Source organism: Scophthalmus maximus, chromosome 7 (genome assembly GCF_022379125.1).
Source record: "Scophthalmus maximus strain ysfricsl-2021 chromosome 7, ASM2237912v1, whole genome shotgun sequence".
In the NCBI taxonomy this organism is placed as follows: domain Eukaryota; kingdom Metazoa; phylum Chordata; class Actinopteri; order Pleuronectiformes; family Scophthalmidae; genus Scophthalmus; species Scophthalmus maximus.
This window is the reverse complement of record NC_061521.1, coordinates 2,378,608-2,405,307: the sequence shown is the minus strand read 5'-3', so window position 1 is coordinate 2,405,307 and position 26,700 is coordinate 2,378,608. Positions and strand designations below refer to the sequence as shown.

The following is a 26,700-nucleotide window of genomic DNA, read 5'->3' as shown; positions in this document are numbered from 1 at the left end:
AGAAGCGAGTTGGGGGGGAAACTATGACCAAGCAGCAGGACCTGTCTGTTTGCTTTCCTCTGACCTGTATGCCCAGCGAGCTGCGGAAAAAAAAGCCCATGTTCCTGTCAGCCATCCGAGCAAACACAGTCCAATTTGCCTATCCATGTCCAAAACAACCACGGTGGATTCCACCTTCCTGAACGTGTGTTTTTGCAGCTTTCAACATCTCACACACGTCCCGTCACATCATTTGAACCAGCGTGGGACAGTGGCTAGAGGCTCCTAGGTGTTTGTGTAGTTTGCATCGCGGTCAGTCCTCGAGAATCAGACGTGTCAGAGTTGTATTAGTGAATTACATTAAAAGTTCTGCAGTTGATTTACTCACGGGGGGCATTAACTAAACGATCCACATCCGCTAATGATTTAACAAGATCCAAAGCGTCTCATCTGTAATGATTACACAGGCATTTGTCTTGGTCGCGCTTGAGTGAAGCCGAGCTGCCATAAAGGTTATGAGCTTTTCACATCGTGATATGCATGCTAGAGCATCGGCCTTGATCAGTATTTTAATCGCGCCGCTTATAATAATGACCCCTGTCTGAAGATTGTGATTTTAAAGTTTTATGTGTCTATGTAGCCTCACAAGGGCCTCCACTCTTCCTTGTTGCAGGTTTTTGGATTCCAAGTAAGCATTGATTTGTACAATTCAAAAAACAAATCTCTTTTCAACCTAATTGAGCAGAGTTTTTATGTCTAGACATGAAAATCAACCCAGTCAGTGTGAAATCATTTTGTAGCTTTTAGTGCTCTGGTGCTCGTGCAGCTGCATTTCAAATGGCGTGTTGGCTTGATCCTAGACCATTGACCCGTCTGGCATTAGAGATCTGTCGATCAGGTTCCAGAGAGGCCGAGTATGAGATCGGTGTAGGAATAAGAAAGTGAGGGGAGACGGGTGTGACACCGTGAGCCTGGCGACTGTACAGAACCGTGCAGATTGTGGGCTACTTGATAGGTAAACAGAGTCCTAATGACCCAAATGCAAATGTATACATGTAGGCTAAGGGCGAGAAAATACAAACACTCCAGGACAGAGGAGAAAGGCGGCTCTAAAAAGTTTAGAAGAAAAAAAAGCCCAGACAGTGTGTTCATGCAATAACGTACCGTTGGCCTTATGCACCCTATAAACCCCATAGTTGTAGGTCCATCAAATTATGCAAGGATCAATTATCAAAACTTGGATGAGAGGACGACCCTCAGGTCATGGAAAGATATGAAAAAAAAAACCCATCAGAGTGAATTGTGGGAACAGCAATCAGGTGAAATTGTGTTCTCTCATCCTTTGCAAACAACTGCAACATAACCTGTGTTCTCCCACAAGGTGTTGAAATTACAAGCAACTGGACTTGTTTGTAGTTTCTTGAAGACTTGAAACAGACTTGATACAGTGCGGACCCCCAACAAGCACTGCCCCCACCCCACAGAGGTTAAAATACCCGGGTTTCACCACAACTTAGTTAGAACTGAAGAAGCCTCTTTGGATGAAGGTGACACGTCTCCAAGAAACTGCAACCATGTCCAGTTGCTCCGGATTCAACACCTTGGTGGATGACTGTGACCTGGAAGAATGGGAATCTTCCCAGGCCCTTCCCCGATGCCTGACAAAAGTTCAGACTTGCAATGAATACAAGTATTTATTACGTTTGATAAACTCCTACAGGGCGGCGGTGTTTATAAACCGAAGAGAGAATCACATGCAATCGTGTGCGCACCGAATGAAACTCGCACCTTCCAGCGGCAGCCTCCGTGTGAGCCAGCGCAGGCGATTTATGGGGCGTGATGGTATTTCTCACGTCAACACGTCATTTCAAAAATGAGGACAATGATTATCTGGTCGCGGTCAAGGTTGCTAACAACTCTGAACTAATGACACATGGTGAATATCACTTTATTCAATATTGGATTTAAAATGTTAGGCCTGGCATTATTCTTTTTTTGCTCAAATCTCTATGCTGTATCACTTTAGCCCCCAACTGCTTCCACTGGTCGCAGACAGTGAAGAACAGTTGAGTTGCGTTGGTGCGTCGGGTTCCGTGCTGAAGAGGAAAAAGAAGATGTTGGCGAATGGAATGAAACACAAAGTCAGAGCTGAATTACCTCACGTGTTTTTGAAACACAAGAACGCAAAGGCGTGCAGGGAAAAAAAACAAACGCGAGAGAGACGTGGAAAAAGGGTCCGACAGCTGCACGTTGGAGGGGGGGTTGCACGGCGGGTAGAGACGGTGGTAGCCGGGGGGGCTGCGCAAGGGGGCTTACAAGCTGAACGGCACGTTAATGGTGAACTGCGGGCCCCGCTGACACGTTCCCTCGCACGACATTTTCTACTCGCCGAGCGTTCCCGTGCAGCTGTTGCTGTGTGTTTCTGTACCCTATGCCCCCCCTCCAGCCCCCCAGCCCCCCACCACACACACACACACACACACACACCCCTGACCTCCTTCAGTTATTTTTTAGTTTTTTGGAGTTGGCTGAAGTTCATTGTTTCGGCCGAAGGGTCTGCGGAGGAGACCAGCTGTCCTGCACTGCACAACCCTCCGTGTCGTCACGTAATCATGTCCTAAAAGAAATCTTATTTTCATAAAACCTACGTGCTGTTTTTGATTAAGAACAAAAACACTTTTATTGACTCAAAATGTGTCTAGGAAAGAGTGCTTGAAGCTGTCTAGACTGGATTTTACAAAATGATTTATACATGTTGATTATCGTTTGAGTCACAAAAACTCATCCACTAGCATTTGTTTAACTTGTAGAAGCCAAACTTGATTAGAGGGACGTTTATGAATTGTGGGAGACATCATGGGAGATCTGTGACGGAAGAATTGAACATTTTACATTTATTAACTAATAGCAATCAGTCATATATACATTTTTCCAAAGAAAAAATAAAAGTATTGGATAAGTTTATAGCTTTTATCTCGATTGCGAGACAGAGAAAGACGATGAAAGGGAAGGAGTGAATGAGACAGAAGGGGAAATATTGTTTAAAAAAAAAAAAGAGACAAAAATAAGGGACGGTAAAGGATAATAACCCAGATGGACAAAGGACTGAAATGCAATGCACAAGTCTTGGGGGGAAAGAGTGGAAGACCTTGACCGGAATAGTGAACAGGAAAAGACTGTGAGAAGGGTGTGTGTTGGGGGGGGTCTTCAATGGTGACACCCTCCTTCTCATCCATTCATCTCTGTATTCAAACAGCCCAGCGCCACCACAGTCAAGTGTCACCGGTCTCGTTTGTCCTCAATTTCTCCCAGTAACAGTCGATAACAGTGACTCCTGATGGCGTAGTGAATTTGCCACATGATTGTAGGGGTTTCGAATAGACCCCCCGGCTTAGCCAATCTTAGAAAGTGTAACCAAACAGATACGATGCTTTGTTTGCGATCAAAATGGACTTGATCCCTGTCTGGACTTCGACGACCCTTCGGCCACCTGCTCTCTCTCCAAGGCCCAGCGGCAACAAGAGTCTGTGGGAGACGGCGGTGTCGGCTGTGGCGGGTCACTTCATTGTTAGTCGGGTAGAAAGAGCCTGTCAACTTGTATGTATCTCAGTTTCCTGGTTGCTCCCAGCGGGCGAGGCCAGAGGGAACACGGAGCGGAGGCAGTGAGACTCCGTGGACTCCATTCTGGCGCGGGAAGTGTTTCCCCTCGGCTTCAGTTGGACCAGTGTGGGAATAACACAGTGGCCGTGTTTATAGGCCAACCCCCCCCCGCCCGCTTAATACAATAAGCCGTAATTCACACTGCTATTACCTCCAGAGAGACGCCTGTTGTGCGGCCTCGTCCCTCCGGAGGAAAGCCACCCATTATGCCCGCCGTTACAAAGCCGACGTTGATCATGTGGCTCAAACAGTGGGAGGCACGACGCTGGAAATGAAACCAGGCGTTTCTCTGAGGGCGAAGGGTTGAGCGGTGTGTCGGCCGGCCGACAAATCATTGCAATGTTACAATGCAGCGTGTTTTGGTTACTTACTGGACGCTCTCAGACACTCACAATAAGCCCGCGAATAAAGTGCAATACATATATCTGTTGCACATCATGTCCCGTAATATCTGCGGCTCCGTTCTGACACGGCAGAGGGATTGTGAGTGGACTACATCTACTTGCGCGTGTGTGCGTCCGTGCGTGCGTGGGCATGGTGTAATTTGAAGCACTTCATGTAACTGGAGCGACCGCACATCCCATTAGAGATTCACTTCGGTTCTGTTTGCTCCCAGGGCCTGTAATTGCAGCATAACCACAAATGATAAATGTTGTACCAGGTGTGTGTGCGTGTGTGTGTGTGTGTGTGTGTGTGTGTGTGTGTGTGTGTGTGTGTGTGTGTGTGTGTGTGTGTGTGTGTGTGTGTGTGTGTGTGTGTGTGTGTGTGTGTGTGTGTGTGTGTGTGTGTGTGTGTGTGTGTGTGTGTGTGTGTGTGTGTGCGTGCGTGTGCGTGTGCGCGTGTGTGTGTGCGCGTGTGTACGTGTGCGTGTGTGTGTGCGTCAGAGTACACAGTATTTCTGTCAACAGCTGCATCTTTTTGTTCTTTGCCCCCAAACCAGTCCGTCATCTCTCTCTCTCTCACCCCCGGGGTAGGAGTTGACAGCGACGGCTTTTAACTTCAGAATTGTACTAAAAAGCATATTAACTGCCTATTAGGGAGGCCACAGTGGTGTAGGGACTATTTCATAGCTGCCAAATACTCCTAAATACACCTAATATGTGCAGTCCAATGTGCTGTGCTGACACTTTACGTGCAGGCTCACTGGCCTGATGGGAGCGGACGACGTGGGAAACCGACTGCCGATGGCAGTGGGGTCAGTCGCGCCTGTGCTTTTCCTGCTCGCGACAATTCAAAGGGGCCTATGGCTGACGGCGGCCGGCTGCACTGCCACTGCCACGAGCTCACCTTTCGGGGAAAAGAAGCCCACAATAAAAACCCGGATCGCATGCCTTCACCAACTCTCAGTCAGGGTGTTTGCTGGTGAGGCGCCAAAAAGAGAGGGGCGTGTTGCTGTCTTCCAGTAACGTTCGCGGCGCGCAGCGGCGCTACAACATTGTGATGTGTACTCCGAGTAAACATGGCAACAATGAACCGCAGTTCACCTCCTTTACAGGTGTCCTCGTCTGCCCTGTGCGCCGAGGTGCACACCGCGGCTCCTGTGTCTTCCGTTTGATTGAGTTTAATCATGCCGCATCTTTTACAGCAACAGTTGTAGCCATTGTGCGTGCCTGGCTCTTCCATTTTATGCCCGTCGGCAGAGTTTGGTTGCACGCCCACGATTTACCTGCTTCATAGGCAATTATAGATTCCGTACCCAGTGTGTTGATTTGATGTTGAGAAGCACAAAGGACCGACCACACAATCCAGGAATCCCTCAGGGTTTTGAAAGCGTACCTTTTTAACCAGACTCAAGTTCGTTACAAACTGAGTTTGTTCATTGGCAAGTCAAGTGTCTCGTGATGTAGTGCTCTTGCTCCGAGAGCATTTTAAAACTGTTTGATGTTTCTGTTGAAAGTCACCTCCGGGGACCTTTATATCTTCTTCTTGAGTCGCGACATACGCAACACTTTTCTCGCCTTTACGTCAATCCATCGCAGTGACGTGTCCCTCCTCCTTCAGGTGCTGTGCTCCCGATTCGCCTCTCCTCACGTCAACGTCCGCCTGGACTCCAGACCGGTCTCCTCCAGCGTGGCCCTGCCGGACGCCGACCACTCGGGGGGAGCCCTGCTAGTGGCCACGGGAAACAAGGTGGGCAACGGGCCCAAAGAGGCCCACAAATACACCCTTGGCCCCCTCAAGTCCTGTCGTCTGCCCTGTGTTCATCACCAAAACAGGAACATGTGTGACGCAAATGACTTTGACTGAAAGTGAGCATGGATCAGGGCCAACTGATGAAAGACAATGTTGTTCCTCAAGGCTCATACCTTCAGGCCATTGCTCTTGTCATCTATAATTATGTCCGATTGGAAATACGCAGATTGGACAGAGTAACGTCCTGTAAGAGTTTCCAGTTTGATTTTGAGAATGACTGTCTGCCATTTTTAAGGTTCACGCTCAAAGCTTTTTGTCTTCAACCCCGACCTCCCAGATCACCAAGGTCCCTCTGATTGGCCCCGGCTGTGGTCATCTGACCACCTGCACTTCCTGCCTGCTGTCGTCTCGGGTGACTGAATGTGGCTGGTGCGATGGACGCTGCACCAGAGCCGACCAGTGTCCCGCCTCCGTCTGGACACAACACTACTGTACACCGGTCATTACCAAGGTAATCACATACCAGGGCCCGACTGTCCCCTGTCACAAGGACAGAATGCAAAACACGATGGCGGCGTCCAAAGGTATCAATTCGCCGTTGTTCAGGTCGCTGTTGTTTCAACACTGTGCAAATAAGCTGAACCTGAAAGCGAGCTGTGTAATCTCTGCTGCTTCCTGCTGACTCAGTCCCTGCTGGGACGCCTGTCAGGTGATCACAGCGGATACAGTCTGCCCCCGTTGGACCCGTGGTCCGGGTGTTTGCGCTGCGCTCGTCCCCGCCACCGTGCGGCCTCCGTGAAGGTCGCGGTGCTCCCTGAAATGGCGGCGCTGTCCTGTTCAGCGGCACGCCGACGTTGTGAGACTCCATCCGAGCTCGGCGTGGGCGGTGCTCATTCCTTCCGACGATTTAACGAAGCGCCCCATGCTGCGACGCTGTCTCAATCCAAGACAACCCCCCCCCCAACCCCCCCCCCCCCCCCCCCCCCCCCCCCCCCCGAAACAAACTGCTGCTGCTCTAAAAGCAACAAAACGGGTTAATGGGACAAAAATCTATTAAAAACAGACAAACACCTCTTCCTGTGTGACTATTGAAAACAGCTATAACGCACTCACTTGGCCTGAATTCACTAATCCACACAACATTTGGATCTGTGGGAGGGAGGACTTTTTTTTTCTTTCCCCCAGCAGTTTTTCAGTTATGGGTCATGTGTTGAACATTCCTCTTGAGAAAAGGGGAAAGGTGTCCAGGTTTCTGTCTCATCCCCATCAATTTTTCAGTGTTGCTGGTTTTGGAATTTGATGAAAACATAATTTAATTTTGTAAACAGATGCAGGTTAGAATGCATTTTGATTTTAATAAAGAAACAAAGACTTAGAGAGAATTTAACCCAACATCAGCCGATCACATTTGAAATTTCCAGACAAATACCAGATTAGTTGGGTAAAAAGTTATTTACCATGAAGAAATACGTTTCTGTACTATTGTGAATTTAAATCATGTTGTGTGTTTCAGGGTTGAAAAGAAAAAGACCTCGTGTTGCGTCACAGCACGATGTGGTGCGGATTCATAGCACAGAACAGGCAGAGGGCACGGTAGTTTCACCTCATACAAGCTCAGAGATTCTTGCCAAGGCACATGGTGAAAGGCAGTGGGGAAGGAGAAAATAAAAACCTCCGCTCCGAAATGTTAATCCTGTCAGTTAAAACAAACACACCTGGAACAACAGCAGGCAGAAGGAGGCTGAGCAGCAGCCCGTCAGGATGGTCGCCTGTGTATTCTGTCAACGGTTTTGACAGTTGTACCATATATACATATATATATATATATATATATATATATATATATATATATATATAAATGTCAGAATGATAGACCTGATGAAATGTTAATGTTCCTCGTGTGTGTGTGTGTGTGTGCGGTAGGTTTCCCCGACCTCGGGGCCAATACGGGGCTCCACGGCGGTCACCATTTGCGGCCGCAACTTTGGCTACGACAAGACGGAGAGCTTCAAGGCCTCGCTGGTGACCGTGGAGGTGGCGGGGGCTCCCTGCAAACTGCCCAGACAGGACAGCGTCAACAGGTGCGTGCTGGTTTCGCGCAAAATAGTTTCCTGCAGATTCCGCGCGTGCATTTTGAACACGCCAGCGTTCCTGCACGGTATCTGCGAAGCCACCTCTGAGAGGCAGAGGGAGAGGGAGAGAGGACAGCGTGCGCGTCAAGTGGGGGGATGTTTACGAGATGAAGGGACCCCGTGCACTGGCGTCCAATGGGGGCAGAGCAGGTTTAATGGGGGTTATTGTGTTGAAGGAAGAATGTTAAGAACCCCCCCCCCACCTCCCCCATTGCTTCTCCAGCAGCGTGCCACATTCAACACATGACTCTCCTAAGTGAAAAATTGCTGGGAAAAAATGGCTCTCCACTCTCCCAAAGGACCACGGAGGCCGCGTCCCATTCGAAAGCCCCTCGCGCCACAAACCAGCTTAATACAAATTAGGGGAAAGAAAGAAAACAACAAAAAAAAACAACCCACAATCCCACATGAAGATCGCCTCTATGTGCATTCCTGCGGGGGCAGTGGATGGTCATTGAATTAGGATAAACGCTGGGCGGCTGCTGCAGGGTCATAATGCCTGGTCTGTGTGTTGTTTTGGGGGCTGGCGGCTGGCGTTTAGGTGGACGGAGCTGCAGTGTTACCCAGTGTTCAGTGGGAACTTCACCCCGTCGGGACACACGGTGAAGGTCACCACCGGCAGCAAGGTGGCCAAGGCGGAGGGCTTCACCTTCGTGGTAAGGACCTCTTGGTTTGCGCTTTGCACTTCTGACACGAGGGGATTGGGGATTTCACCTCATGACATGTTTGACTTGCCTGACACGATGTAAAACAGAGGTGTCATGATATTACCCGCACACAATAACGCCAACTTTTGCCACACCCCAGCATAGTTCACACGATGAAGGCTACTGTTCAAAACTTGATGATAATAAATTATTTTTAATTTTGGACAATTTCAGCAGAGAATTTTCCTTCCAACCCCCTCAAAAAATCGATATAATAAGCCAAAACACTAGTATCTACACGTCACACGGGGGTTAGTCAAAGTGTCCGCTGGTCTGTGCGTCCAGGAGCCGGTGATCCACGAAATCTTCCCGACGTTTGGGCCCAAGTCCGGAGGCACCATGCTGACCATCAGGGGAGCCTTCCTGGATACGGGGAACAAGCAGGAGGTGCTGGTTGGGAAAGCGGCCTGTAAAATCCAGAGGTCAGTTCACAGCGGTCACCTGCCGATTCCCCTCTCGTTTCTTGCCTCTTGTCATCCTTTTCTTCTCTCTTTTTCGTTTTGTTTTGTCTCTCACTTTTCCTCAATTTGCAATCTTTCGCGAAAGCTCTTCAAAATAAAGTCTGCATGCCAAGTGGCCGGAGTTTTCTCTGCCTCTTTCCTCCCAGGAACTGGCGCGCTCGTCCTGTCCGCGTTGCTTTTTTTACTACGCATACAGTCACAAATTTGCCTTGACATTGCTGCGACACTGTCGGGTTTTCTTTTTTTTTTGCCTGTGAGCCAGAAAACAGTTTAAAAGGTCAAATATTTTTCTTTCACCCAGTCTTTTCCTCCTACTAATTTTCTCTCCTCTCCTTCTTCCGTCTCTATTTCCTGCACAAGCAGGACTAATTAGGACTAATGCAAGTGAAATGCATGAATGGGGGGGGGGCTCGGACAATGACGACCACTGTACACACACTAACACAACAACGTATCTTCTGTGTTTGCGCGCTCTCCTCAACCCCTGACTCTCGCTCCAACCCTTCCGCCATCAGCCTGTCGTCTGCCATGCTGACCTGCAAAGCGCCCCCTCACGCTGTCCCGTCGGAGCAGCCCGTGAGGCTGACGGTGGATTCGGTGGAGGTCCACGCCCCCGTGCTGTTCACCTACAACCAAGACCCCATCATCAACAGCATCCAGCCCTCGCGCTCCTTCGTCAGGTTAGACTGCTCCTCGTTTCGGAAACAGCTTTGCAGGGATGGTTCGGATGCCTCTCTTTGTCAATGTCAGCCCGCCTTATTCCCTTCAAGTCTGAGATCTCCCGCATTGTTTCTTCACCTGAGAGTTACAGGAGCGAGGAAAGCCAGTCAGAATATCTGTGCATCGTCCAGGATAGATCAATGCCTCTGGGTTTTTACATCAGGAGAAAACGAGTGGGAGGTGATGAGAGGCTAAACCACTAATGCTAACAGCAGGTCTCTCCCAGTGGGAATCTACGGTGTCTGTGTCTCGTATGGTTATGCTAATATCCGTCCTCACCCCCCCCCCCCCCCCCCCCTCACTGTAGCGGAGGCTGCACGGTGTCGGCCCACGGCTTCTTCCTCCAGTCCGGCCTCCAGCCCCAGATGGTCCTCACCACGGGCCAGGATGCCGAGGTTTTCCATGTGGTGCGTACAAGAAGGGTTTTTTTATCATCCCAAAATGTCATATGCATCATTTGAATTGCAAAGTGCAAATTGCACATCTGTGATGTTCTGCGCAGTGTGCGGCGTGTTTATGTCACGGTCGAGCAAATGTACAGTGTCGAATCTGCCTGAGAACTACTTCCCCTTGAGCTCAAGAATATTCTATTCTATTTTACTTTTTTTGGGTGTGTACCTTTTGCATCTCTGTACCAGTTCAGTCAACATCACGCCGACGTCATGGATAAAATAATTGCTTCTATTGTTGTGGTTCCTGGGATGCCGTCCAAATGTCAACATGAAAGTGCCAAAGGGAGAACTGGTTCCCGCTTAAGTTCCTCCGCAGCCTAATTCCTACGACGCCCTGTACTTATTGTCCATTGGAAATATCACATAGAGAGAAAACAGAGGGGGGAATAAACTTCTCAAGTTCGTCGCCGTCACGTGCATGGTATTGTCATTACGCACAGCAGCGCCCCCAGGAACCGCTCAGGAGCCGGAAAAAGAAAACAGATCTCCGTGACAATGGAAAAAGAGCAGCAATGGTCAGACAGACTTGAGAAGGCGGGAAACGGAAGATCTCCGGTCCGATCCGTGGGAACCCCGGCTGTCGCCGCCGCCTCACGCGCTCAACAGCGGGGCGAAGGTCCTCCCCTCGCCGCCCGTCAGACTGTATTCCTCTTATTGCCGGCGAGTGGTTCGCCGGCAATAAGAGGAAGGTAAACAGCTCTGATGAGGCTCGAACTCCTCTCGTCAACTCAATTTGTCCTTTTTTTATTTTTCATAACACGAGTGAAACCACGTGCCGGTGCAGAGCGGAACTTCAAAAACCACTATTTCAGTATTACCAGTATTTCAAGTTGAGTGTTTTTTCAATGGCCTCTGTCAATTCTGTCATATTTCAAGACGCTGTCACCGACCTACGGATAAAAATGTTAACACAAGTTGATTTTGTTCTTTTGAAATGAGGTGCACGCGGGTCACCCGGGGAGATCCCAGGTCTCAACAGCAGTGCTTCGTGGGGGGGGGGGGGGAACCTGCAGCCGCAATCCATAACGCAGACATAATATTCGTTTAAAAAAAAGAAGAAAACCCCCCCCCCCACAACATTCCAGATATCTCTTTGGCCAGTGCGGTGCAGACGTACCAGACTTTTCATGCCGCTGCCAGAAAAAAGCGTCCCCGCTGTCTGAGGCAATAACGCTGAGCACAGCAAAGTGCCCGGCGTGGCGTCCTGAACGCGCTGACCCGCCGCTCCGCTCCTGCAGTTCCCCCGCCGATCGCAGTCTCACGGCTCGGGTTTCACCGCGGCTGCTGGAGTGATACAAGAGAGAGAGAGAAAGTGGGCACCTTTATTTATCCGTTGACCTGCATAAAAATTCTCCATATAAAGACATAATGTCATCTCTTGAACCGAAACTGAAAACATATGCCAGCCGGCAGAGTTCCAGGAAGACTTTTTTTCTTTTTTTCCTTTTAGAGTAACTCCACATTTTTTCTTGATAAATGTGGAAGGTGGACGCGTGAATAGTTCCTCCACATGTTGTGTGTGTGTGTGTGTGTGTGCGCCTTTGTGTGTGTGAGTGTGTGTTTGTGTGGGTGATGTTTGCCTTAGGGAGGCGGCTCGGGGACAAGCAGTGCTCTGTAGTGATGTTATCTGTCATCCTGGTGCACACGCTGCTGCAGGAGATAGTAATGCACTCAGGAAACACGCGCGCACGTTCACACACACACACACACACACACGCACACACACTGAGTGATACAGAACAAGCTATCTCATGGAACAAGATCTTAAACCGTAGCGACGGGATATCGCTCCGCTCCAATCTGTCTTTCTCCCCTTGTTTGTCTCCCTCTCCGTCTCACTCTCACACACACACACACACACACACACACACACACACGCGCGCTCCCTGCAGTGTCTCCTCTTTCAGTTTCCCTTTCCCTGGTCGTTGACCTGTGTTCGGGTCAGAGGGTGATGGGTCCCGGGGGAGCTCGGGCTCCGTTGCACCGAAACAGCGCGAACAGCCGCCGCTTGAGGCCCCCGGAGTCAGACTTGGGCCTCAGAGGCGGCTGGCTTTGAATCCCCGTCCCTGGACCTGTATCTACCTCAGCAGTTGCTGTCAAAGACGTCTCTGAGCGCCTTAACTCTGGACCGCTCCAGTGGGGCCTCTCTGAGGGACGACCGTCCACCCGAGGTGAAGCGGTCTGGGGGGGATAAAGGGTTAAAAAGGTGAAAGGTATAAACAAAAAAACAACTTATACAGTGGCTGTCGCACGCCGTCGGAAAGGAAGCTGTGCCCAAGTCGTCAGTTTAACCAATCGTCGCGTCACAAGACAAAAGCAAAGTAGCTGTCGCCATGGTGGCACAGTTTCACCTACTTCGCTGACTGACTCAGGACACTTCAAGAGGACAGACAAACACGTCTCTATTAAAAAGCCAAACCTTGCCCCAGTGGTTCATTTTTTTCATTTTAAACTTTAGTAACAGACCAGAAACGTCTATCTTCCTACAGAGAGAGAGAGAGCACGAAGCGGGCAGCCTGTAAGAAATAAGGCTATCATTACTAATGATTTAGGATGGGATCATTCCCCGTAGGGCCCCAGCTGTCGCTGTTAAATTCTTTCCAGTAAACGGGATGAGTTAAGACTCAGCCTGGGAAGAGACAATATAGTGTCTTATTGTCTTAACCCCTTCAAAATAGAGGCACGGATCTGTCACAGATAGTCCTCCCGGGGGTCTCCGTCGCCAGGCCCCCCCCGTCCGGGGTAATGTGAGCCCGTCATGCCCGCGGAGCTGCGTCCGTGAACCCCAATCGATGGCCCGTGCGACCAGGTCAGTCACGGACGAGAGGCCGCGGCAGTCGAGGAGAATCTGTCCCCCCAGTCGGACAAAGGGCCTACGAGGGCCTGAGCCGGGAGAGAGGGCAAGACCAACAGCCGAGGTTCAGGGGGAGAAAGAAACACCCAGTGTTGACTTGATATCTGCCTCCCAGATCTCCAGTAAAGCCCGGTCTCAGCCCGTCTCAACTTTCCCACAAACATGAAAGTAAAGAGATTTTTTTCTCTTTTTTTTAACAATCTGTCAGGGAAAAGCTGGCGTGGCCCCACACACACACACACACACACGCACACACACACACACGCACACACACGCACGCACGGAGCCAGAGAGGGGCCTTTGCACATCGACGGAAGAGGAATAAAAAAGAACAGCAAACAAGTGATCTTGGGAGTTTTTCCGCAGATCGCTCGCAAAACATGGGAGAGCGGGACTTCTCCGTGCTGCCGTCGCTCTGCTGGGCTGCGCCTGGGCCGCAGCCGGACACCTGTCGCCGGCATTCACGAATCGTCTTGTTTCTCGGTGACGGGACTCCTCTTCCTAGCTCATCCCGCCGGGCTCAAATCCCTCCAGCTGACACCTGAATGCCTCATGAAGCCTCTTTTCCTTTCCCATGCCCCCCCACACAGCTGGGGGGTATCTGAGGAAGGGGGTGAATGAAAGTAACCCCCCTATGTCAGCAGGCGAGGTGCTTCAAATTCCCCAAATGGGCTCCCCGGTGGAGCTGCCCATTGGCCGATCGGTGTTGTTTTGACCTCAGCAGAGAAGTGTGCGCGGAGCTGTGCAGGGTCCCGTTTGATTAAAAGAGGGCCGTTGGATGAAATCTGCATGGGGGCACTGGTGTGAAAACAAAGTATGCAGCACATACTGCAGCTCGGCACACGCTGCAACCACAGCAAGATTGTAAGGCGGGGTGGTGGGGGGGGGGGGGGAAGGGGCAAAATACAGTATGTTCAGTGACAGCAACATCTAGTGCCAAAGACATCAAACTGATAAGCAGAGAGGACGCGGATTGACAAGGGACCTCCGATCCACAGCGTGGTGCATCAATCCCTCTAGATGTGACGAGCGCTCCTGTACGTGGGAGCTCCGTTGTGACTTTTCTCTTTTCGCAGGCCGTTACGCTAATGATCCTTCAGGGGCGGCATCGGCGTTTTTCTGGATCGCCGCTTCTCCGTCATCGTCCCACCCCCGACCCCCCCCCCGGCGGTAAACCGCTGCGGCCCCGCTCGTCCGCCGGCCCTCGCGAGCGATTGTGTTTACAGCTGCTCCCCGACTCCAGCCCTTCGCCTCCTCTCGCCCCCGAATGAGAGGAGACATCAGCCCCGAACAATGAAACTGACTGAGGTTTCCACTAATTCACAGGATATTTTTCCTTGTTGCTGCACCCCTGGGAGACAGGGCAGAGGGGGGGGGGTGTCACCCCACAGTCCCGTTCTACTCACGCCTCATTGGTGCTTCGATGAGAGGAGGTTAATTGGACTGTTATTGTAAGGCGACCTATAGTGCTACCCTCATACACAGCCACGTGTGTGTGTGTGTGTGTGTGTGTGTGTGTGTGTGTCTGTGTCTTTGTGTGTGTGTGTGTGTGTGTGTGTCCATCTGGGCTGCTACGGCTCACTAGAGAGCCACATTGGGAAGTTTGGACGGGAAATTTTAAGCAACACTTACACAGAGCCGCCGCTACCGCTCGCCAGGGAGCCGCATATCAGTCAAAGTGTCGGAAAGTCAAATTGCAACCACTTATTCAAGCGTGTTTTTGTTGGGTTTTTTTCTTTTTTGGACAGTGCAGTGGTACCCAGCTGGTCCATCATCAGGCTCCACGTTTCTTCTTTCTCCTCACATCAATGTGAAAGTTGGCTGCACGTGGGAAAAAAATGTAAAAAAAAACAAGTGAATAACCACACTGCAGTATCCATCATTCAGTCTAGCACATTACATCCATTTAGCAGACGCGTTTGTCCAAAGCCACTTACAATAGGTGCATTCAAACGACGAAGATGTCCGGTGTCCTTACATCGGACACCGAACTAGTCAAACAGGGCCACTGCAACAAGAAAGGGGCTCCAAAACCGCTGACATTAGAAAATACGTGACGGAAACAAAGAAGAAACCTTGAAAACTGAGATATTGACGAAGGTGAAACAGAAATCAAAGTTAAATGTAGGTGGAACACAAAGTGAGAGGACACAACTACAGGAAACTCACCCAAGTTCTTCCAACTTGAAGAGAAGATGGGGCTAATGAATGACCTGATCATAGTTGATCGTAGGCTTTTTCCACCATCAGAAACGTAACGTTGAACGACTAGTAACCGGAGCGGAGAGAGGAAGTGGTGTTCAAGCCGGGTCACTGAACGCAGCATGCTGCACCCTGAGGTTGTAGACCACATTTGTCCTGGTGTGTGTGAGGCAGAAGTAAGATACAGAAGTGAGTTACAATGGTATGAAGAATGTGTCCGTTGGCCGATAACAGCGCGAATGTCCTGTCGCCGCTAAACCGCAGTTTGAAGACGGTACTTGTTGTGTCGGAGGTCACAAGAGGCCCATTGACGTGAGCGCGCAATATGTCAAAACATATAAATATATAAAAGATACAACTCTGTGTCCATGGGCAGACAAAGGGGAAAGTAGATTGTTTCAAATTTCAAATACTAGTTTTCCAAGTGTCCATTGATTCTTTTTCTTCTTCTTTCTTTCTGGGAATGTTGCACCCAGATCGGGATCCCATTTGGATGAACACGTTTCCTCCGACGGCCCGGTGGCCCCGCCGCTTACGGCATTGTGTAAGAGAGAGAGTTGTCCAACACCGTGCTGTTGTCGTGTCTTAGCCACGTGTGTTCAGCAGCAACGTGCGTCTTGGTGGTGGAGAACAGGGCAAGATGAGCCACATTTCGACATTTTTGGCAGACTTTCAACGGTTAATTGCTGTGAGTTTGAACCTTCAATTTTGATGAATCGACGCTTTTTTTTTTACTGTGTTTCCGTCCGACAATCTGCCAATTGCACCTGCGGGTTTTAATGGTATTGTGTGCATGGTTCAATCGGCGTAAAGAGACAGCGTACACATGTAGGAAGAAGGTAATTGAAGACGCTCAGGCGCCTGTCTCTTCATCAGCGAAGACGTGTGTGCACGAGCTAGGTAGTGGTATAGTAATATAATAGGAGATAGAATGAAAAGATTACTGTGCACGTGGGGCAGGGACAATTTAAACAGCTGTACAAGATGCAAAAAAAAAAACCCCAGAGGTTTGAAATATACTTGGCGAGGAGCCAGCTAATGAAATTCATTTGCCCCAAAGTCATATTTATGTTTGCCATAATGTAAAGCTACGAGCCACTGTCCCGTCTGCATGACCGGGACGCCAGCCCGGCGCTCACACTCTCTTCTGCACAGGCCTACAGTGGACTCTCCCGTCCGTGAGTCTCTGGCTGGTTTAATCCCCCCGATTATTGAAAAAAATCTAATGTAACACAGCTCAACGCCACACCTCAATAATAAGATAGGGACTTTTTTTTTTTCCCTGTCTCTCGCTCGTCTGCGTCTTACTGAGCACAAAGGCCTGGAGGCCCACCTGGGCTCTATCCAACGTGGGATCGAGCTCTGCTGTGCCCTCGGGCCACGCGGGCTGTAGAGAAGGCAGCGGTTTTTGTTTGTTTTTTTAAAAAAGGAGAAAAAAAAGGCAGTGTCTCGCGTACAACGTGTCGGGAAATAGAAGAATCAGGCCGACTCAAGGATTAGCTGTTGTACAGTGACTGTGAGTCAGTGGATGGTTTTCCCTGAGGCGGCAGTGTACCACAATATACCACATGAGTGAACAACAGTGGACAAGTTTGAAAGTCGACCAGTAGGGTCTGAGGTTCGGATCAAACTCAGAACACAAGTATGGTGAAAATGTTTCCTCAATGCATTAAACCTGTACCCAGAAGTGCATGTGTGTGCTTACAGGTGAGTGTGTGTGTGTGAAGAAGGAGAAGAAGAAGCCTTGTTGTACTATTTCTCTCTTGACTTCTGTCCCTCTGTGCCCCCGCCCCCCCCCCCCGCCCCGCAGAGCTGTGTGTACGGTGAGAACAGGACGTCCATCCAGTGCACCACGCCCTCTCTGGCCAAGCTGGCGCTGCAGCCCCCGGTGGTCACCAAGGTGGCGTTTGTCCTGGACGGCTACTACACGGACCAGTGGGACCTGATCTACGTGGAGGACCCCCTTTTCCAGGACCCCAAGCTCACGTCCAAGGACAACAAGAGCATAGTGGAGCTCAAGGTGAGAGCCCCCCCCCCCCCACTCGTCAATGTTCGACGCTGCGGAAAAAACAGCAAAGGTCAGAGGTCAGATGTGTGGGTCAGCGGCAGAACTCCGGACGTCTTTGCTCAAGGGCATTGCGGCGGGGCTGCAGAGACGAAGGGGCACCTGCAGGAACTCTATATTCATTCCGCCCGAGGCTGTTGAGCGGAGACAGAAAATCTCTATTTATGTGCTGTAGCAAATTTTGAAAGCCCCCCAGAAAAAGGCTTCTCGGAAACAGCGAGGGCGCTGATAAGAGCGGAGCCGTGTAAAATGTGAAACCGAAGTACGAGAAGTGCTCACAGCCCTGCAGCTCTCTGCAGACCCTTGCAAATATACACCGCCGCTACGGGTCTGCAGTGTTGCTCCGGTTTATTTCTTTTTTAAAAAGTCCACTGTGTGGGATTTACCGGGGATCTGTCTGCAAAGATGGAATCTAATATTGGTGATGGATGTTTTTTCATCGTATAATCACCTGCAACTGAGAATTGTTGCGCTTTTGTTGCCTTCACAGGAGCCATTTATATCTACATCCTCCTGTGCAGGGCCCATCGCCATGTTTCTACAGTAGCCCAGAGCAGACAGAAAACCACACACTGGCCCTATAGAGATCTATTTCTTCGTTTTTACTTTACCCGAGGGCCACAATAGCTTTTGCTCTAGTTGCCATTAAACCATACACACTCTAAACCTTTAATAAACTGAACAGACTACATACATTTATATATTTAAATAAACAGCACGGCACTTTGTTTGAATTCATTCACGTGGTTTGTAGGAACTCGACTGAGAGAGCTGCGTTCACATTTTGGCACCAGGTTGATGTTTGACATTTTTTTTTGCTGGTCGCTGCACTTTGACTCCGGGTCCGCGCATTCACACGTGCGAACCCTCCGCGGTCCAGGTCAAGTTGGGAAGGAAACAATACTGTAAGAAAAACAGGAAGTGGGGTCTGTTTCCCATCGTTTACACCCCCCGCATCCCCCGACCCCTCTCCATCCCTCCTCCAGTGCGACGCCTCTCCGTGTATTCTCTCTCGGCTTGTATTGTTCGAGCTGCCAGGGTCAAAGCTCTTGACATATTCATGCGGCTTTTCAAACAAGCCACCACCGCAGCGTCTGTTTTAAGAACACAATGAAATACATATTTCTCCTCTTTTCTTTCTTTCTTTCTTTTTTTTTTGTTGACTGCAGCTCGACGGTTTGTGGCAGCTGGGCTGAACCTCTCGCTGGGGATCTCTTTTTTTTTTTTCTTTTTCTGCCTTTCTCTCCTTTCCCAGACATGACCTTGGCCCCCATGCTAAATCCACCACCAAACCAACCCCTATCCCTTCTTCATCCCTCCCTCCAGGCCAGACAAACCCCCATTTCTTTACCCACGGGGACGGTGCCAGGCATCGAACCAAAACAGGCCACATTTAATGCCATCTGATAACCCCCGGCTCCGTCGTGGCCTCTAGTAAAGGGCAAATGCTGGGCTCATTTAGCGCCATCTGATCGCTGGCAGCCCCAAAATCGCCGTCGATTACAGACAACAACGGGAATTTTCGTGTCTGACTGACGGATCCACATGTGAAAGGGACCGAGCTGTTGACTGTGGCCCGTGGCCAGGTTCTTATCGCTGTTGATCAATTTATGGGAGCGTGAGAAGCATCTCGCTTTCAATTATCACAGTAACAGTTTATTTTGATTGGCGGGGACTACTGTCGAGGCTTTCCGAAAACTCTTCCCCCTCTCTCTCTCTCTCTCTCTCTCTCTCTCTCTCTCTGCAGTGTGTACAGCACTGTCACACCTACAGCGTGGAAACATGGCGGGTCAGGATCATATATTTGTCTTTGTCGGAGGCATGATAGCAAGCGAGAGGGTGAATTAGTGGTTTGTTGACTGTGCTGGTGTGTGTGTGTGTGTGTGTGTGTGTGTGTGTGTGTGTGTGTGTGTGTGTGTGTGTGTGTGTGTGTGTGTGTGTGTGTGTGTGTGTGTGTGTGAGTGTGAGAGTGTGTGTGAGTGTGTGTGAGAGTGTGTGTGCAGGAACAGGTGCGAGCCTCCACTCTGTGTCAAATTGGAAAATCCCAAGCTGTCACGCAAGGAATGTGATCATTCCCTTTATTGCCTCCTGCTGCACTCAAACAAGTGTGTGTGTGTGTGTGTGTGTGTGTGTGTGTGTGTGTGTGTGTGTGTGAGAGAGCGCGCGAGACAGAGAGAGAAACCCCCCCAAAAAAGCGAGAGGAGAAAGCGAGGGAACGAGAGAGTCTGAGAGTTGGAACCAAACGAAGCGACACGCGATCAACAAAATCCAACAGCATCGTTCTTTCACAGATTCCGGTCAGAACACTCACTCACTCGCTTACACACACATGGACCGCGACCGTGCGCGCTTTCAGTCAGACCAGTCAGACTCCAGTATATTTTTCGCAGGTGCAAGACGATTCCCCTGTTTGGAACTCCTTCCTGATGCTTGACCTCGCTGTCCCGGTGTCAGTGCTTCTACCTGTGACTGAGACTAAATGTCCTTCTCCGACAATAATTAATAATAATAAGAATAATAAGAATAATATCCAAAAGCATGAAGCATTCAAATTCCGATTTGGATGGCAACAGCCCAAGGTTTCAACGTTTCAAAGTGTCGTGTGATCACAAGTGCAGCGAAGCAGTTCTCAATCTGCAGATGAGGGGGGTTCTCTCCGGGTTCTCCGTCTTCCTCCCACAGTCCAAAGACATGAGAATGGGGTCAGGTTCATTGGAGACTCTAAATTGCCCGTAGGTGTGAATGTGAGAGTGAATGGTTGTCCGTCTCTGTATGTAGCCCTGTGATAGGCTGGCGTCCTGTCCAGGGTGAACCCCGCCTCTCGCCCAATGTTAGCTGGGATTGACACCCCCCCCCGTGACCATTAAATGGATAAAGCGGTAGACGATGGATGGATGGATGGATGATGTAATTTTGACCTTTCTGTTTGTCACTGAGACTGTGACTGTTGGAGAAGCAATGCCCTTTGACCTTTGTGATAGCTCTCCGCAGCGCTGGCGGTCTCAAAGTACGCCTGCAGCGGCTGTATTGATCTCACATCTCAACCCACTTCTCCGTCATTTCACTCGCCTCTTTCCTTTTGCCATCTTTCCCGCCCCAAACTCCCGCCCCCTGTTCTTGCCCGCCTCACCTCCCTCTCTTCTCCCTCCGACGCAGGGCGATCGGATGGACAGGGAGGCGATGAAGTGTCAGGTCCTGACCGTTTCCAACCGCAGCTGCGAGAGTCTGACCCTGGTGGGGAACACTCTGGAGTGCACCGTTCCCACGGAGCTGCGGGCCACCAGCGCGAAGGAGCTGCAGGTGGAGGTGAGTTCCTCTGCAGTGAGGGGGGGAAATGGGCCCGCTTGTTCCTCTCTCTTATTCAGCAGTGGGTTGTGGCCAATAAAAAAAATTTAAAAAACCAAAAAACCTTTGAGGTACTCGCACATACAGACGACACGCCCGTATGGAGAGAGAGCCGGAGACAGGTGTGCAGCACAGTTACTTCACCTGTGCATGTGTACGTGTGCACGCCCGCGAAAACATACACCACCTCTCCAACAGTTGGTCAACAACGTGTTCGGGTGACAGTGCAGGTTGGGTGTGTGTGTGTGTGTGTGTGGTTGGGTGTGTGTGGGGTTGGGTGTGACAAACTGTGAATTTATGATGCCGATTTTATTCCATTTGCATGGATTGTGAATAGGCTCATTGTACATTTGTATGCAAACTGCACATCGGAAAAGATAAGTATCTAGAAAAACGTTCTCCCCAGGCCGCAGAAGAAGTCTGGAGCTCCATATCGTTCCGATCTCATTTTTATAGTTTCAAAAATGTCTTGAAAGAAATTGGGGGAAATAGACTTAAACATGGTGTGATCATTCCGACCTTCGTCCAACTGGAGATGTGATTGTGTACATTCCTCTTGAAGCCGGCGCACAGACCTGCATCACCCTGTCTCTCCCTCGCTCTTTCGATTAAAAAATACTAAAACTAAAAAAACTTTCATGCTCAATTCGAGATCAAATGATGCATCGAGGCGGGCGGGACTTCGTGGAGAAGGTAACAGATTCAACTCCGATAGCTCCAGTTCGGCTGGCCGAGAGAGATCGCGTATGAAAGAGAGGTCCCGATGTTCGGCCTCACGTGTTCTGAGACACAGCGGAGATCCGCGGAGCCGTGTATGAAAAACATCCCCTTGTGTTTATAGTGCGGGGCTCTCAGATGGAATTTCAGCAATAAAAGGTGTCGTGTCATGCCGCGGCACCTGCCGCCGACTCGCCGCACAGAAAATAACATGGCGCGCGGCGATGACAGACGGGCAGAGTGCGTGCAGGAGGCGTGTCGGTTTTTATCCGGTTAGGCCTAGGGCTAGGGTTAGGGTTAGGGGGTTAGGGGTAAGGGGTTAGGGGGTTAGGGTTAGGGTGTGTTTGATTCATTACAATCAGTAATGAATCAAACACAAAGGGAAGACAATCTATGGTGCATCGGCCACGTCGCGCTCCTCGCCCTGCTCCCTGGGAAAGTCACGGAAAGCACCGCATTCCTGCAGCGTTCCACATCGTCTGCGGGAAACTTCAGTAGCTCTCTCCTGTGCTAATGCAGTCCCTTATTGAAAGAGGAAAAGAAAAAAAGGAAAATAATCCAGCTCTGGGAGAATTTATTAGGCAGCGCGTTGAGTGAAGCGTCTGAACGTCCAGCTGTCTTGTCTCTTGAATCCAAGTGGAGCGTTCCTCCGAGTCGTGAGAAGGGGATGGTGCAGTGTGGAAATGTCAGGAAAGACCCGACACATCACATGTAAATAGAAAATGAATATGTTAGGTTGTGACATTCATCAGACTAGAAACATATCATCAATATAAAAAAGGAAAAAAACACGAGGCGCATTGAACATCACACACTGATTACATTCCCTGGCCAATGTCCCACGAATGCACTCAACTGTATATATTGACCTTTCCCAGGAGAAATAAAATAAAGTTATATGTATATATAACCTTTATCGTACAAGATACAAGGTAACATTAGATGCTGAGCTTCAGACAGCCTCACCGTCGTCCTTCAAGATAACATCCAGTAGTCGCCGGCGTGCTCCAGACCAGACGTTATCGGCCTCATCGCCGTTGACTTGTGAACTGCTCTTCAGAAGGAAAGCCCTTATCTCTGGGGAGGGCCAGCCAATATCCCTTAGCTCCACACACACACACACACACACACACACACACACCATCCCATCTGCAGCAGCAGTAGAAACCTCATTTCCACTAAAGCTAATAATGGCAGAAGCAATATCACTGATGTAATCTGCCTCCAGACTGTGGTGTGTGTGTGTGTGTGTGTGTGTGTGTGTGTGTGTGTGTGTGTGTGTGTGTGTGTGTGTGTGTGTGTGTGTGTGTGTGTGTGTGTGTGTGTGTGTGTGTGTGTGTGTGTGTGTGTGTGTGTGTGTGTGTGTGTGTGTGTGTGTGTGTGTGCGTGCGTGCGTGCGTGCGTGCGTGCGTGCGTGCGTGCGTGCGTGCGTGCGTGCGTGTTTATTGCATGCCGTATGACTCAAATGCTATTTCCATGGCTTTTAAATGCTTGCGTTCACCATATAGTGTGTAGTGTACCAGGACAGAGACACTTCTTGTCAGGCTCTTTTCCCGTTTAGTACTACAATTTCAAGAAACAGCGGTTGTACATTAGTTGTACGATACTGCGATGGCTGCTGTGGAAACACTACTGCTCACTGCACTGAAACTGCGCCGCCTGACGTCCAATAAAAAATAACTTTGAGAGTGACATGTATAGATGGTGTGTAAAATGTACCTCGGTCGGGTTGCCAGGCCTGACCTCTAACCGCCCCCAAGGGTGTCGGATGGTCCCATTGTAGTTATTGTTATCATTAACAACCACGTCCTCCGCCCCCCGTCCCCCGCCCCCCGTCCCCCCCCCCTTACCCATGTACCTCTCTCAGTGGCGCCAGGCGGATTCCATCAGGCACCTGGGCAAAGTGACGCTGGCACAGGAGCAGGACTACACGGGCCTGATCGTGGGCTGCGTGTGCGTCAGCCTGCTGCTGCTGCTGCTGGGAACGCTGCTGATGTGGAGGAGGAACAAACACATCGACGGTAAGAGCAGGTGGCGTCGCTAAACTCCGCTTTGACGTGACGACAGTGACCGACTGACCTGAAATTAATCGGACGCTCCAGTTAGTTCTGTGAAAGTTTTTTAAAAATATTGCATATTGAGTGAATGTCAGATATTCAGCAAAAGAAAAACTTTTCTAAGCCGTGCGAAAGTGTATCTGCTCGGTTTTAAATCATATTTGTGAATTCTGCGAACTGGTGAAACGCTTTGCCTTCCTTAGTAATTCTCTCTATCTCCCCCTCCCCTTTATCTTTGACCTCACCCTTTATCTCTCATGTCCCTCTTCACCCCTCTGCCTCTTCCCCCGCCCGCCCTCCCCGTCTCTAGATCTGTCTGAGGTGTGGTATGACGGCCGCGGTCACATCCAGCACCTGGACAGGCTGGCCAACGCGCGGAGCGTCAGCCCCACTAATGAAATGGTCTCCCACGAGTCGGTCGACTACAGAACCACCCTGCTGGAGGGTACGTCAACCAGATAAGCCCCTCCCCCATTCCCCACCTGACATCTTCTTCTTCTCCCCATCCCTACGCCCTGCCTCCCACCCCCCTCCCTGTGGGGCTGACCACTATGCTAACGGGGCAGGCCTTACACTGGTGATTTTGAATATTGTTTTTGGATCAACTCTCCTGACTGTGGCATCTCCAATGTTCACAAATGGTGAACATTTGTGCATCTTCAGAAAGTTCCAAAAAGTTCGGATCATCATGTTTATAGATTTTCTCCCCCAGGATCATCAGTTATGAAACGATTTGAGACTTGCCTGGTGCAGATTTGTCTAAATCTTGCTGCTGTTGCTGCAGACTTAGCTGATGGGAGCAGAATTTTTGGCCAGTGAAACCAAAACTATGAACTAAAGAAGGCTTAAAATCAAATAGAGCTGCAGAATTATCTCCATTACATATTTGTGATTCGATTCATTATTATAAACTGACCAACCATTGTACTGTTCATATGAAAAAGGATAGACGCCTTGTATCAAGATTCAAAATAACCCTATGGTACTTATAGTGTAATTATTGTGTTTTTTACATAATGTTGGCTGTGAGTCCAGTGACTTTGAGGTGACGTGCCTGTTTATTTGTCCGCAGCAGAGGGATTTTGTAGCCGTCGCGTGACGTCACGTCTTCTGGACAGAAAAAGAGCTCCTGCTCGTCCGACTCGCGTGTCGTGTTCTGTGCACAGTTTCGGTCTGTGTTCTCGTCAGAAGCAAGCTGACAGATCTCGAGGCGAATGCTCTAGGGGTCAACGCAGTCTGAGGTAACCTGAGTCGCCTGTGGTTGCGGCTCTGTCTTCGCCTGGATGCTGAGGGGCTCCTCGCGTTATGAAACTACAGTCAGAGAATAAAGAGGCGAGGCAATTTTTATCGCTGCTTTAAAGCGACTTGAAAGGCCGGGGGAACCCAAAATCGGAGAAGGTTTCTCATGAGCCGGAGCTTGTCCTCAGGGGGAGTCGGGGTGCGCGATCAGTAGCTGAAGGGTCAGTATCGGAGCTTGGCATTCAGGTCCACTCTGTCTTCTGTTCCGGCCTTTTAGGTGAGACGTGGGTCATTGTGCAGCATCAGACAAGAAATCAGAAACGTTGTTTTTCCGTCTCTGCCCGCCTCCATCGTAGTGTCAAGTTGCTCCCTGCCTTTGTAGCCAGCCCCCCTGTGATCGTCTAGCAGACCTTGCCCTCCGCAGGGGCCTCGCTGACACACACCTCCACCTTTGACACCCCCACCATCTCCTTTGCTTCTCCAGACCAGGGCAACGACAGGCCCGAGACGTGCCGGGGGGCTGCACCCGTCTACGGGGGCAACGGTGAGCTGCTGTCTCCCCGACAGGGCGGAGGAATGAGAATGGGTCTTGGGATGGAGGGCGAGCTGGTGTCGCCCCTCCTCATGGCGCCGGTCCACATAGATCCCTCCTGTCTCCACCCAGACCTGCTGACTGAGGTGCAGCACGTGGTGATCGCCAGGGAGCAGCTGCTGCTTCACCTCAACCAAGTCATTGGCAGAGGTCAGTCACAGAAACGCTCTCCACCTCTACCTCCCTCTTATCTCGATCAGACATTAATGTATTCTTGATTATTCTTTCCAGTGTGTTAACTAGAATATTCTCATGATAAACTTTTTTTTGTTGGTGCTGACGGCCCAGTTCTTCTTCCACTTATTCCTAATTAGGGGAAAATTAAAATGCATAATTCCCTCGGCGCCAAAGAAAGGAACTTCTAGCTGCTCATAATGAGACATTTATTGAGCTGGAGACATTAAGTCTGACGCACCTTTTAAAGCTGGAGTGCCGGTGCAATATCACAACATCACAAGATGTCCACGGTGCGTGGCGGTGATCCAATGCAGACCATGATGCTCCGTTGTGCGCGAATACAGCATATAGTAGTTGTTTTATTCACAGCTACAAAATGGACGTGCGCTATTAGACATGAAATATTGTCAGCGTTTAGTTGAAATTGCATATTGTATAAACACTGATGTGCACTGATAAGAGCTAATATACTGAAACACTTTCATACACACACTCAAACACACAGCACATAGCCCCCGTCACTGTTGTCGTCCTCCTCCATGCATTTCTCCTGTGACTATTATTACTGAAATGCTGCACGGCAGTGTGTCAAATAATATTTACTGCAAGTTAGTTAAAAAAAATTGTAATATAAAACAGTGTTGCAAGAGTAAGTTCACTCCCATTTATTTGTGATATTCTTTAATGTCACATTTGATAGCTGCATTTGGAAATAAACCACAAAAAATGTCCTTCCCACGACACTGTTGCTATCAATACTATTGTTGTTTCTCAATGGACGTATAACCTCTGTTCTAATTGACTATCGCCATTTTTTTTTATTGCGCTTGCTAAATAGAGAAATAACACAAAAATCTTGTTTCCTCACAAGTGAATCCTGGTGGGATGCTTGTAACCCGACGTGGAGGTATACGTTAGTCCAGATTTAATTTGTGATTTTTATTAGGGATTTATGTGATGCTATACAAAAGCTAAAGTCGCCCACAGAGAGCTTAATCGCCCGCCCCGTCAAACCGCAAGTTTGACATGCAGACACCAAATACTTCACATTGTGGCGTTTAAGTAGGTGGCTCAGACCCACGGATCGAATTCAACATCAAGAGGAGAAAGACCCCAAAGAAGCCTGCTGCCCCCTCAGCTGAATTACCCCCCCCCCACCCCCGCCCCGGAGAAAAAAGAGCCTGGATTTGGAGGCAGGATTTTTTTTT

The 26,700-nt window shown here is 49.7% G+C and overlaps 1 protein-coding gene across 1 annotated transcript in view; it reads left to right on the top strand.

Moving 5' to 3' along the window:
• The window catches only part of met (MET proto-oncogene, receptor tyrosine kinase), a 57,711-nt gene that overhangs the window by 22,405 nt on the left and 8,606 nt on the right, over positions 1 to 26,700 (top strand). Inside the window, exons 4-15 of the mRNA XM_035642937.2 lie at positions 5,641 to 5,769; positions 6,110 to 6,283; positions 7,696 to 7,853; positions 8,446 to 8,560; positions 8,897 to 9,033; positions 9,588 to 9,752; positions 10,100 to 10,199; positions 17,111 to 17,320; positions 20,522 to 20,671; positions 23,295 to 23,448; positions 23,795 to 23,929; positions 25,208 to 25,465. Coding sequence (XP_035498830.2) covers positions 5,641 to 5,769; positions 6,110 to 6,283; positions 7,696 to 7,853; positions 8,446 to 8,560; positions 8,897 to 9,033; positions 9,588 to 9,752; positions 10,100 to 10,199; positions 17,111 to 17,320; positions 20,522 to 20,671; positions 23,295 to 23,448; positions 23,795 to 23,929; positions 25,208 to 25,465 — 1,885 coding nt within the window. The remainder of the gene's footprint in view (positions 1 to 5,640; positions 5,770 to 6,109; positions 6,284 to 7,695; positions 7,854 to 8,445; positions 8,561 to 8,896; positions 9,034 to 9,587; positions 9,753 to 10,099; positions 10,200 to 17,110; positions 17,321 to 20,521; positions 20,672 to 23,294; positions 23,449 to 23,794; positions 23,930 to 25,207; positions 25,466 to 26,700) is intronic.